The following is a 14066-nucleotide window of genomic DNA, read 5'->3' as shown; positions in this document are numbered from 1 at the left end:
CAGCCATTTTCAGGTCTCTCCAGAGATGCTCAATTGGGTTTAGGTCAGGGCTCTGGCTGGACCAGTCAAGAACGGTCACAGAGTTGTTCCGAAGCCACTCCTTTGTTATTTTAGCTGTGTGCTTAGGGTCATTGTCCTGTTGAAAGGTGAACCTTCAGCCCAGTCTGAGGTCCTGAGCACTCTGGAAGAGGTTTTCTTCCAGGATATCTCTGTACTTGGCCACATTCATCTTTCCTTCAGTTGCAACCAGTCGTCCTGTCCCTGCAGCTGAAAAACACCCCCACAACATGATGCTCCCATCACCATGTTTCACTGTAGGGATTGTATTGGGCAGGTGATGAGCAGTGCCTGGTTTTCTCCACACATACCGCTTAGAATTAACACCAAAAAGTTCAATCTTGGTCTCATCAGACCAGAGAATCTTATTTCTCATAGTCTGGGAGTCCTTCATGTGTTTTTTGGCAAACTCTATGCGGGCTTTCATGTGTCTTGCACTGAGGAGAGGCTTCCGTCGGGCCACTCTGCCATAAAACCCCGACTGGTGGAGAGCTGCAGTGATAGTTGACTTTGTGGAACTTTCTCCCATCTCCCTACTGCATCTCTGGAGCTCAGCCACAGTGATCTTTGGGTTCTTCTTTACCTCTCTCACCAAGGCTCTTCTCCCACGATTGCTCAGTTTGGCTGGACGGCCAGGTCTAGGAAGAGTTCTGGTCGTCCCAAACTTTTTCCATTTGAGGATTATGGAGGCCACTGTGCTCTTAGGAACCTTGAGTGCTGCAGAAATTATTTTGTAACCTTGGCCAGATCTGAGCCTTGCCACAATTCTGTCTCTGAGCTCCTTGGGCAGTTCCTTCGACCTCATGATTCTCATTTGCTCTGACATGCACTGTGAGCTGTAAGGTCTTATATAGACAGGTGTGTGCCTTTCCTAATCAAGTCCAATCAGTTTAATTAAACACAACTGGACTCCAATGAAGGAGCAGAACCATCTCAATGAGGATCAGAAGAAATGGACAGCATGTGAGTTAAATATGAGTGTCACTGCAAAGGGTCTGAATACTTATGACCATGTGATATTTCAGTTTTTCTTTTTTAATAAATTTGCAAAAATTTCTACATTTCTGTTTTTTTCTGTCAAGATGGGGTGCTGAGTGTACATTAATGAGAAATAAAATGAACTTTTTTGATTTTGGCAAATGGCTGCAATGACACAAAGAGTGAAAAATTTAAAGGGGTCTGAATACTTTCTGTACCCACTGTATACTGTGTTTTTGTGTCTTGCCACGTTGGGCGGGGGAATCCATCTGGTTCGTCCCATGACTGTGCTTGGCACGATGTGATTGGTCCAGGAAGTTCTCCATTTTTGGCTCAGTACCCTGACTGTGATGGGCAGTCTCACTGATCTGGATTTTGTCATTCCTACTAAGATTTTTAAGGTTAACCCTAATGACAATCTTTGGGTGCCTAAAAACTTAAAGACCCTTATAAATGAGAAAAGACAGGCATATAGAAATCAGAATGAGGTGGCTCTGAGGGACTCACAGAAACAGATTAAAAGACAAATATAAATAGATAAACACACATATAAACAAAAAATAGAGGCATCTTTTACACAAGGTAACTCTCGATACGCTTGGCAAAGGATTAAGAATATGACAAACATACCCCATAAGGGAAGATGCAGACCATCCCCGGTGCTGTAGGGATGTGAGGAGCTGGAGATGGCAAATCAGATTAACTCATATTATTGTCACTTTGATAGCGGAAGTGGTGATGCTACCCGGTGTTTGCGGTATCATCTGACACAAATCCTCTGGTAGGTTTCTCTATTAATGAAACAGAGGTCAGACAGATTTTTAGGAAATGTAATCCCTGTAAAAGTCCAGATAAGATATGTGGAAATGTCTCAAAACATTGTGGTGTTCAGTTACCGCCAGTTTTTAGCTGATATTTTTAGAGCATCCTATTATTCTGGTATCGTTCCTGTCTTATGGAAAACAACCACAATAATTCCAATGGCAAAAGTTTCTAGACCCTCAGGAATAAATTATTTCCGTCCAATAGCACTTACATCACTTGTGATGAAGTGCTTTGAACACTTAGTGAAGAAGTACATTGTATTTCAAACACGGCATCTTACAGATCCAATTGGCTTATTTGCAATTGAAACTGTATTGCACCTGCTGCATTCACATTTAGAAATACCAAAAAAAAAAAAAAAAAAAAAATTGTTTGTGGATTTCTCATCAGCTTTTAACTGTATTTCTCCCAGCATATTAGCTCCCACCTTGGCCAAAGAAGCTAGCAGGATGCTGCTTGGGTAATCAATTTTCTTAGTCTTAGAATACAGCAAGTCAGAATAGGAGGATCTATTTCAGATAATATGATCACTTCGATCGGAGCTCCCCAGGGATGTGTTTTATCTCCATTATTATTTATTTTATATACAAATTCTTACATGAGTTCTTTTAATAACAGACACATTGTAAAGTATGCAGATGATACCGCTTTAGTGAGCCTTTTACACGATGGGGAGGAAGAACATGGGCCTGTTTTAGATTTCTTTTTAAACTGGTGCAAAAATTCAAATCTCTTTTTAAATATCTCCAAAATTAAGGAGATGGTTAGTGATTTTAGACAGAAAGAGCAAAGTGTAACCCACCCTACATTTATTAACAGAGAGCAAATCTAGTTAGTGACAAATTATAAATACCTAGATATAATGTTGGACAATAAACTTAGGTGGGATGCATGGACTGACTGCATAAGCAAAAAGCTATAACAGAGAATGTATTTCTTAAAGAAATTATTGTCTTTTAATGTTGATAACAGAATGTTGCTGTTGTTTTATGGGGTTTTCATCGAAAGCACTATGACATTTTGTGTGATCTGTTGGTATGGTAATTCTTCTGAGGCCCAGAAGAGGTCATTGGGGAAGGTGGTCACAGCAGCAAGTAAATTGTTGGGAACAAAATTAAAGAGCATAGTGAGTATTTATAAAGAAAGAGTGTTACATAAGGCTAACATCATTGTGAATGAGAAGAGGCATCCTTTATCGTATATCTTTGAATTGTTACCATCAGGTCGATGATATTGTGTTCCAGATGCTTAAAAAAAATTGGTTAAAATTATCATTTATTCCACAAGCAATTAAGTTTTTAAGCTCTTCTTCCTCTAGTGGTAGTTGACAGTTTTGACTAGATATCTCAATTAGATTTATCAGCATTAAATTTATTGTTCATATCTACTTATTCATGCATATACATATATTCATAGTGCCAATGCGAATCGTCAAATATATGTATGCTGCAAACATAATTTCCCCACGGGGATGAATAAATACAACTTGAACCTGATCAATTTGTTGAAATCTTACTTTCCACAGCCTGAAGGTTTTGCTCATATAGTTACTGTAAATCAGGGACCATTGCTACATTTCTTCATCTTCCCTGGCCCACTATGAAATAGAAGATGTTGGTGCTCTTTATGACTCCATGTTGCAAGGTCAACTTGAAAATTCTGAGTAACTTAAAAACCTGGATCAGTTGTCATTTGTCAGGTCCATTTGTCTGAGTTAAAGGAAAGAACAGCTAAAAGTTTTAATTCTATCTTTTCCCTTATTGTTTTTAGATTCTCCATCTTGTACAAATTTGATAGAACATGATACTGACGTGGGTGAAGCTGTACCAATTCACCAATGCTTTTATCAGAAAAACAACGGCAGTTGGAGAAGAAAGTCAAATACACGTTGTAAAACAATATAGTTGTCCCATCTAACTCGAGCTGGGCTTCACCCTGCAACAGCACATTGTAAGATGTTGACAAAAGTTGAACCAGATCAAACTTTCCACCACTGTTCTTACGACGCTAGACACAAGACGTTTGCAGCAATATACCCATGTTGTCCCTCTGATGTACTCATTCCTGATCCTATCCATCCTCGTCACTCCCAGAGAGAACCTCAACATCTTCAGCTCTGCTACCTCCAGCTCTGCTTCCTGTCTTTTTCTCAGTGCCACTGTCTCTAAACCATACAACATTGCTGGTCTCACCATTGTCTTGTACACCTTTCCTTTCATTCTTGCTGACACTCTTTTGTCACACACCACACCTGACACTTACCTCCACCCGTTCCAACCTGCTTGCACACATCTCTTCACTTCTTTTCCACATTCTCCATTTCAACTGTTCCTAATTCATACATTATTTTGTTATTTTGTTCCAAATTCTTCCGTAGGCTAAATTATTTTATTTCATTCTGTCAATTTTTGGTCGGCACAAACCACTGTAGACCAAAAACGCCCAACAAGACCTGCAGTCTCATTAGACATTATAAAACAACATTTGTTTCAGACACGGTATTAGCACTAAACTCAAATACATGTCTTACAACCGGCAGAAATTAACACATGATGCTTTGAAAGAATTTGGCAATACAACTCTTATGAGATGGAAACATAACAGAATTGCATTGTGTTTGGTGAGTCATGTTAAACTGCATCTCCAGTAACACAGCTCGTGATGGCTCTGTGACATTGCTCTCTGATGAACTGGCAAAGATCTCAGGTGTTGATACTTAGATGAAGGATGGAATTTCACATAGGAAGAATTTAAAATCCGTCTCCTCACTTAGAAATCCTGTCATGATCAAGCTCATTCATACCTTAAAGACCTCATAGTACCAAATCATCCCAATAGAGCACTTCACTCTCAGAGGGAAGGTCATACTTCTGGTTTCCAGAAGCCCAGTTCTGCTGGAGGTTTCTTCCGTTAAAGGGATTTTTTCCTTCTCCATTGTCACCAAGTTTTTGCTCATAAGGGATTTGTTGGGTTTGTGTTTTTTGTGCCTTGAGATAACTGTATGGTGATTTGACCCTATAGAAATAAATTGGATTGAATTAAGTTGGATCCATGTTAATGAGATTCTTATTATGATGTTTATAAACAACCTGTGTATACTTGACTGAATAATTAACAATAATGAAAATGGAGGAATGTAGTGGAAAATCTATTTTATCAACTTTAGGGAGATTGTTCTTGTTTTTTCATTTCTGTCTAGAATGCCTCGACTCACTTAATTAGTATGTCCCCTGTCAGGGACAAAGACTGGCAGCTTCTGTATCCATCCTAATAATACTGTATAAAGCTCAAAGTGCTCTTTGTTTCTCTGTCACTCTCCAGCAGACTGCTTTAGCACTCTGTCATGATGGTGATTTCTTTGCAAAGACACTATAGAGTAATTATTCATGCTGAGTTTTGTAATATAAGTTTCATCACTTGGAAAAACTGAAATGGGTATGTGTTATTTGATATGATGATATAAGTTACCAATACTCAGACAAATTCCAACTGGTGAATATTCACACTTGTAAGTAACAAGTATTTAATTTTATGAAAATAAAAAAATGAAATGACCCAACAATAACTAATTCATTAGCCCTTGTACACTGTTCAAAAACACTACCCTTATGTTCGGGATGAAAACATCCACTAATAAACTGCTGTAAAAATTCAGGCTGCCAATTGATTAAAATATTTAATCACAATTAATTGCATGATTGTCATGAGTTAACTCATGATTAATCACTCATTTTTATGTTCTGAATGACCCTTAAATTAATACTTTTCTTTTTTTTTTTAAATACTCATGCATATAATCAACATGGTCATGGACAAACATGGATGCTTTATGCAAATGTATGGTTATTATTAGTGAAACCATCTTAAACCTACAGCATAAGGAACATAAACATGTTTCAAAGACAGTACATATGTACATATTCATGTCTATTAAAAACATGGAAAAAAAGAACATAGAAAAAACACAAGTTCCCATTATTTCTCTTTCTTTGGACTGAGCCAGTTGCTCAAACAGACAAGCCTGTTTACATTTTCAGATGACAGGACAGCTCGGTAATTTCTGAACAACATGGCCTGACAGTGAAAACAATCATTCACAAAGTATGGATGTGGCAGCTGTTGCTAAGTATCTGCAGACAAGATGAATTTACCGTTTAGAAGACCCTCCATTTCTGTTTGCTGCTGCTCTCTTTACTGTCTATGGCTTTCTCCTTCTAAGGGCTAGGCCACGGGTCAAACAGGAAATGCGCACTGCGTTAATAATATTAGTGCCATTAAAATGAGTTTGTGTAAATACGTTATTAACGCATTAATTTTGACAGGCCTAGTAAAAATATATCAGATAAAAAAAATGTTCAACTTTTTCTTTCATAAATCTGTTAATAAAATTCAGTACTGATCAAAACTACTAAATGTTAAAAAACCCAGGATTTTAACCCCTTAATGCCAATTTCATGAGTGATGTCACGGATTTGTCACAGACGTTTCTGGCTTTTATATGGAGTTTTATATGGACTATATCTGCATAATATAGTGTGTGTGTATGCGTATGTGTGTGTGTGCGTTCAGTCTTTCCAGCAGGACTTGCAGGATATCACCTTCTGCTCTATGCAAGTGTGTCTACCAGAAAGTGCTGGCTGTCCTAGTCCATAGTTTTTCCCCCAAATCCTGTTTTGTCAGATCATTCTTTAATAACTTTTGAATTTAAAATGATGGATCATGCAGCGTTTGGAAGAAAATTCCACTACAGCAGATGTTTATCCGACAACGCTGTTAATAAATTTAAGAAAATGATTCCATCTTTATTTACATCTATGCCAAGTATAAACATAGTGGAGGGCAGCTGCTTCAATCCCACTCCCTACCAAATTGATCATATTGCTGACAGCGCTGTAACCTCCCTGCGTGAAACGCTTGATTCTGTGGCCCCTCTGAAAAAGAAGTTAGTGAATCAGAGAAGACTAGCCCCATGGTATAATTTACATATTCGTACCTTAAAGCAGGCATCACGAAGGCTGGAAAGGAAGTGGCGTTCCACAAACTTAGAGGAAATTTTTCTAGCCTGGAAAAATAATCTACTAACATATAAAAAAGCTCTCCGTAAAGCCAGAACTGCATACTATTCGTCACTAATAGAGGAAAATAAGAACAATCCCAGGTTTCTTTTCAGCACTGTAGCCAGGCTGACAAAAAGTCACAGCTCTGTTGAGCCCAGTGTTATCTTTGCTCTCAGCAGTGATGAATTTATGAGTTTCTTTACAAATAAAATCACAACTATTAGAGATAAAATTCAGCAGATGCTTCCTATACCTGCAATAAATGAATCTTCTACTACAGTAGCTCTTGAATCATCTGTAGGACCTCAGTCATGTTTAGACTGCTTCTCTCCCATAGATCTCTCTGAATTTACATCAGTAGTTGCTTCATCGAAATTATCAACGTGTCTCTTAGACCCCATCCCGACTAGACTGCTTAAAGACACCCTGCCATTAATGAACTCATCTTTATTAGACTTGGTAAATGTATCTCTAGTATCAGGCTACGTACCACAGGCCTTTAAGACTGCAGTAATCAAACCTTTACTCAAAAAGCCTAGTCTTGATCCAGGAGTCTTGGCTAATTATAGACCAATATCCAACCTGCCATTTATTTCTAAAATCCTAGAAAAGGCTGTTGCTAAGCAGCTATCAGACCACTTACACAGGAATGAACTATTTGAAGATTTTCAATCAGGATTTAGAGCACATCATAGTACAGAAACAGCACTGTTAAAAGTTACCAACGATCTTCTCTTAGCCTCAGATAATGGACTTGTTTCTATACTTGTCCTCCTAGACCTTAGTGCTGCATTCGACACCATTGACCACAACATCTTATTACAGAGACTGGAGCATGTGATTGGTATCAGAGGAACAGCGTTAAAATGGTTCCAATCCTATTTATCGGACAGATTCCAGTTTGTTCATGTCCATGATGAACCTTCCACACGAACAAAAGTTAGTTATGGAGTTCCACAAGGCTCTGTGCTAGGACCGATTCTGTTCACCCTGTACATGCTTCCTCTAGGCTATGTCATTAGGAAGCACTCTATTAATTACCACTGCTATGCAGTTGTATCTATCTATTAAACCTGTTAACACAAACCAGTTAACCAGACTTCAAGTCTGTCTAACTGACATAAAGGCCTGGATGACCAGTAACTTTTTACTTTTAAACTCAGAGAAAACAGAAGTCATTATATTTGGGCCAAAAAATCTCAGAAATAACTTTTCTAAAATTATAGCTACTCTAGATGGCATAACCCTGGCCTCTAGCACTACTGTAAAAAACCTTGGAGTTATTTTTGACCAGGACATGTCCTTTAACTCACACATAAAACAAATCTCTAGAACTGCATTCTTTCACCTGCGCAACATTTCCAAAATTAGGAGCTTCCTGTCTCAAAATGATGCAGAAAAACTAGTCCATGCATTTGTTACCTCAAGGCTAGATTACTGTAACTCATTACAATCTGGATGTCCCAATATCTCCATAAAAAGCCTCCAATTAATCCAGAATGCCACAGCCAGAGTCCTGACAGGAACTAGCAAGAGAGATCATATTTCTCCTATATTGGCTTCTCTTCATTGGCTCCCTGTAAAATATAGAATAGAATTTAAAATCCTTCTTCTCACATACAAATCCCTTCATAATCAAGCTCCTTCATACCTTAAAGACCTCATAGTACCATATTATCCCAATAGACCACTTCGCTCTCAGAGTGCAGGTCTACTTGTGGTTCCCAGAGTTTCCAGAAGCAGACTGGGAGGCAGAGCCTTTAGTTATCAAGCTCCTCTCCTGTGGAACCAGCTCCCAGCCTGGGTTCAGGAGGCAGACACTCTCTATACTTTTAAGGCTAGACTTAAAACCTTCCTCTTTGACAAAGCATATAGTTAGGGCTGGCTTCAGGCAACCCTGAACCATCCCTTAGTTATGCTGCTATAGGCCTAGACTGCCCGAGGACCATCGGTGCACTGAGCTCCCCTACCCTAACCCCCCATATTCCATATTCCACCATTGAATGTCACTAACCTTGTGCTCTCTCTCTCCCCTAGTTTGTGCTCTCTCCCTCTCTCTCTGTTCTCTCTGTACCTTCTGCAGGTGTCCCTGGTCCTGGAGCTGTATATCGCTGATATGCATTTACTGGTCCCACCAACCTGCAGTGTCTATTTGTTGTTTATTGTTGCTGTTCTTTTCTCTCTGCTCTATCCACTCACCCCAACCGGTCGAGGCAGATGGCCGCCCAAACTGAGCCTGGTTCTGCTGGAGGTTTTTTCTTCCGTTAAAGGGAGTTTTTCCTCTCCACTGTCGCCAAGTGCTTGCTCATAAGGGAATTGTTGGGTTTTTAGTTTTAGTTTTTGTAAAGTGCCTTGAGATGATTTGTATTGTGATTTGGCGCTATACAAATAAAATTGAATTGAATTGAATTGTCCTTTTTTTTTTTCCTTTGCACAATGTGCATGTTCCCCTCTTTACTCCTAAGCTGCCGGTGTCTGCCGGTCTCTGGACGCACAGCTGATGAAGACTGCATCCCTCTCACCAGTGCAGCAGCAACTAGCGCACAAGGGAGGTGCGCAACAACATTGATGCAAAGACCGGAGAATTTCCCAGTTCTTCTAGGAAAAGCTATGCTGATATGTCCACCAAATTAAAAATAACATCTCTGGCCACTGATTGGTCCTCCATCTGCAGCTGTAGGTGCCGACAACCTACAGAGATAAAAGCTCTGGTTTATTTTTCCTGATTGTCCCGACCAAGACTACTTTCTTCTCTAGACATTTCTGAGCAAGTGAGTAGGATGTAAAAGTTGTCACAAGTGACAGTGAGGCCCCTGAAGTCCTTCTGTCATCTCCATGACAGAAGGCCCTCCTGGCCCACCTCTGCAGCATCACCAGTTTTTTCCAAGCAAATGTCACACCACCACTGATGACATGTCCAGGGTGTACCCCTGCCTTTCACCCAAAGAGAGCTGAGATAGGCTCCAGCAGATTCCTGTGACCCTAATTATGACTAAGCAGGTATAGATAATAGATGATGGATGGATATCACACCTCTTGGCATGGGATATGACAACATCAGCAGTACACATTTACCACAGGGATCTGATGGGTGCAAGCTAGTCCTCTCTATGACAAGCCGGTCTATGCAGCTTACTGTCAAATCACAGAGCTCTGCGGATTTTATGAAATCTTGAGTGGTGGCATGACATGGTGGTTCGGAAAATCATATGACCATTGCGATCATTCCACAGGCAGCATGTGGACTCTGCTCTAACCTGTAGTCTCCAGCCAAAATCAGTAGCCCAATGTAGGTATGAAGATCTCTGGAGTCCACCCCGGTCCAGTTTCTTTCTCACTGTGCGCCGCCTTCATGGATGCCCATTGTCAGCATCTCTGTTAACAGACTGAATGAAGAGTCCACATTCTGGACCCTCACAATGGCATAATGCGATTGTCTCCATGTTGGTAGGAAACCACACTTTGCCATTTCTCCCAGTCCACCCAGGATCCTCTGAATCCTCCTTGCTTTCAGGGGAAAAAGCTGTTGAGGATGATGAGGGTGCCATAACAAAATCAGGACTCTCCTGAATCAGTGGTGTCACAGGGAGAAGATGATATTTTCTGTATCTTGCTGGAGGGATCAGGCTGCATAATCATTGCCAAAGGTTTGGTACGAGTGAAGCCACCACTTATGGTGCTTACTGCTCTTCTCATCATGAAATGACCAGCAGGATGGCATGTCAGTGTTTAAATCCACTCTTACCTTGTTTTTGTTTGGTGTATACTTCTCCCCATCAAAAGGCAGCAGGTGCATAAATATATTTGCTTTGTTTTTGTTTGCTCAATGTAGAGTCTCAAATTCTCTGAGAGCTGTGGTACATATTCTGATTTTCTCAGACAGCTCATAGTCAACATGTAAAAGTCTCTTTCTCTCTCACGCTCACTCACACATTCACACACTCACACACACTATAATATGCTGATATAGTTCAAATAAAACTCCATATAAAAGCCAGAAACTGGAAAGTTTTCTATGCACAGGCCTGTGTAAAGGGTTAATGGGGCCACTTGGTTGTCAACAGTAAAAATCACAAATTTTACCTCTTCCCAACAGGGGAAACCACCAACCATCAAGAATGCATGATTATATAGTGTCATGGCTGTGCAGTCAAAAAATGTCATTATAATGGCAGTCAATGGGGCAAAAACATTCACAAATAATAAATTATTCAGAAAAAAATTAAATCTGATGTTGCACAAAAAGTAACAATGCATCAAAATCAGTGTTTTTACTAATCTTTGACATATCTAAGACTGATAAAAGGTAAAAATATATCCAGCCCACAATCACTTTTTATATTGAAAATAAGTCATTTTGTGTTTTTTCCACCAAATTCATCACATCACTTATTAAATTGGCATTTAAAGAGTTAAAATCTTGGAATGTTTTCAATCTTGGAACTGAAGTTGATTAACAGATTTATGCAAAAAAGTTGAAAATATTTATCTGATATATTTTTACAGCAGTTTATTTTAGTGGATGTTTTCATTGTGAACATAACAAAAGAGTAGTGAATTTGTCCACAGTGTATTACTGACCTATGGAAAACTTCAAAATCATATTTTCCAAAATGTATGTCAAATTAAGGTTTGTCATCAAAATCATTCCATTTGGTGAAATACAGTGAAAGTTATGGCCAAAGAGAAAAGAGAAAAATTACCCTTGGTGGATGAAAACATCCCAAACAGTACATAAGGGTTAAGATTGTTGCAAATATGTTTTATTTCAAAATCTCCAATCGATAAATCAACTAATTATTTCATTGTTAAAACATTAACAGGGGCCACCCAAGAGGGTTAGTCCGATCTTGTGTCTGTCCCCCCAGGGTGATGTGTTCGCCCCATGGGTTAAAAGTGCATTCCCGTAGCGCCCCCTCGGTGGTTAGAGGTATAATTAGGTTGGGTTCGTATTAAGATATAAAGTATCACAACGTATCACAAAGCACCGACAATTTTTGGGCCAACACAGGCCATACAACTACTGGCGTGCAATAGTGCCCCTGACGCCAACAGAACATAGTCAGACCAACAGGTCAAGTTTCAGGTGTAAGGCCAGTGCTGAAGTGCGTTTATCTCTGTTCTTACCCTGGATGGAATAGCGACAGTCAGTCTATGTACAGCAGCCTGCCTCTATATGTGGCCAGAGAGAAGACTGCCACACAACAGATATGCTAAGATAAAAATACAGTGCACGTTATTTTACCTGTCCGTCCCATCCCGAGTGATTCCGGTGTTTAAACCCTCTTTAGCGATCTTCCTCCACACAGCGTCCCGGTTTACAAAGCGGTAAAAGCTTTTACAAACTTGAGAGAGGCGACTGAGAGATCTGCAGTCTAAATAAGACAGGATATGATAAAAGACGTCATCTGGCAGCTGGAATAACAACATGGTAGCCTAAATCGACAACAGTGCTGTTTCCCCCTCGTACTCCCGGTTCTCGATGTGTGTTGTCCCGCACACGGCACTCATTTGTAAAAACTGAAGTTAACTCAAATAAACTAACGTTATATTCTTTAACAAAACAACAGCACAGGGGAATCAGGAAGCCATTCTACCAATCGACTAACAGCTGATGACCACAACTATACGTCACTGGACGTGATGACGTATGATATTTACGTCGTGGTTTTCACGTTTAATAACATTTTACGGTAAACATACAAAGAGACCTATATAATTCAGCTGTTGGCATTGCTTTTTACTGCACTTGTTTCCCCATAACACAGTTCCTACATTCCACATCCCAATCAAACCTGCACATATAAGCTCTGTTGGCCTGAACTTTAACAAAGACAAAATTTGTTTGGAATATAAAGCATAGCCTATATTATACAAAGACAAATTACTATTTAATCATTCATTGACAATGAAATGTTGGTGAGTCAGTTAGTAAAAAAAAAAAGAGTGGTGTTACGGTCATATTGAGGATTACTTCAAAATGTTGAAGCAGTCATACCAAAAATGTGCTAGATAGCTAGAGCTCCCACTGTTTGTTTTTTTTTAATATTAAGGAATTGTATAGACTAAAATGGTTAGCTCTTGCAGTTCTCATATTCCCTCACACTCACCCAATTGTTTCATGTTGTTTCATTTTTTAACAGATGTCTACAAAGTAATCAGTTCACACAGAGACCATGGAAGTTCTTTAGGCACAGGTAGCTTAGTCTTTTGTTCATCACCACTGGCCTCCACAACAAGACAAACACAACTGGAAAGAGAGCGAGGGCATCACTCCTGCGGCTCTTTGCCTGTCCGTGATGTGCCGTTCAATGTGTGCTACACAGATGTGCTGCGCGCCATGCGCGGGGACGCGGAGAGGGGAAAGGCACGGGAACTCGACAGTCTCAACATTTCCCGACCCGATCTGATATTTTGATTGTTTATTTGTGTGACAGGGAAAGATGTGCGCAAACATAAACACACACGTGCACACATTTATACATACATTCATTTATTTAAAAAAAAAACTCTTTTCTTTCTCTCGAGGAAGAAAAAGGACAGGTGCTCAAGCCCCCTTTGATGTGCACGTGCCTGCTGTGCAGTAACAGACACATCAGGAATACACTGAACTACATCTTTATTACATTTCTTGCAGAAAATAGTTACAGAAATGACTGATATACCTCACTGTATTAGCAAAGAAGTTAAAAGTATCCTATAACATTTTACATTAAACACATTTACATTAATTAGCCTATAAATTATGCTTGTACATTTTGTAATTTAGGGGAACCTTTTTGGCTGTTTTTGCACTGTTTTTACTTTTATTTGGCTTGGATAGTAGTCAGTGAGATGAAAGCTAATATTTCCTGTATGGATCTGTTGCTGATTGTTCTTTGTGAATTCAACATCCATAAATCTGGCTCCATAACCATTGTCTTGTTTATTGTAAGAAACCTGCCTTATGTTATGGTGTGGTTCTTCTGTTTCTAGGTATGGTCTTTAATTTTGGTGTTTGCTTTCTCGCCTAGTTTTAGCTTCAGGTAGCTTTCTGTTGTATTAGGCTCATAGTTTTCACTTGTGTTTAATTAGTCTTTTTGTTTTCATGTATATACCTCCCTCTGTCTTCTGTTCCTGGTCGAAGGATTAAAGTAATGTTTGTTCCTG

The 14066-nt window shown here is 39.4% G+C and overlaps 1 protein-coding gene across 3 annotated transcripts in view; it reads right to left on the bottom strand.

Annotated features, from left to right (window-relative positions):
- The window catches only part of fbxw4 (F-box and WD repeat domain containing 4), a 95322-nt gene extending 82795 nt beyond the window's left edge, over positions 1-12527 (bottom strand). For all 3 annotated transcript variants that reach the window (XM_026309089.1, XM_026309091.1, XM_026309090.1), the window contains exon 1: positions 12163-12527. In XM_026309089.1, the coding sequence (XP_026164874.1) occupies positions 12163-12347 (185 nt within the window). In that variant the 5' untranslated portion in view covers positions 12348-12527. The remainder of the gene's footprint in view (positions 1-12162) is intronic.
- Positions 12528-14066: the final 1539 nt, after the last annotated feature.

This window comes from Mastacembelus armatus, chromosome 15, assembly GCF_900324485.2.
Source record: "Mastacembelus armatus chromosome 15, fMasArm1.2, whole genome shotgun sequence".
NCBI lineage: Eukaryota > Metazoa > Chordata > Actinopteri > Synbranchiformes > Mastacembelidae > Mastacembelus > Mastacembelus armatus.
Note: the sequence above shows the minus strand (reverse complement) of the source record. Positions and strands in the feature narration are given on the sequence as shown.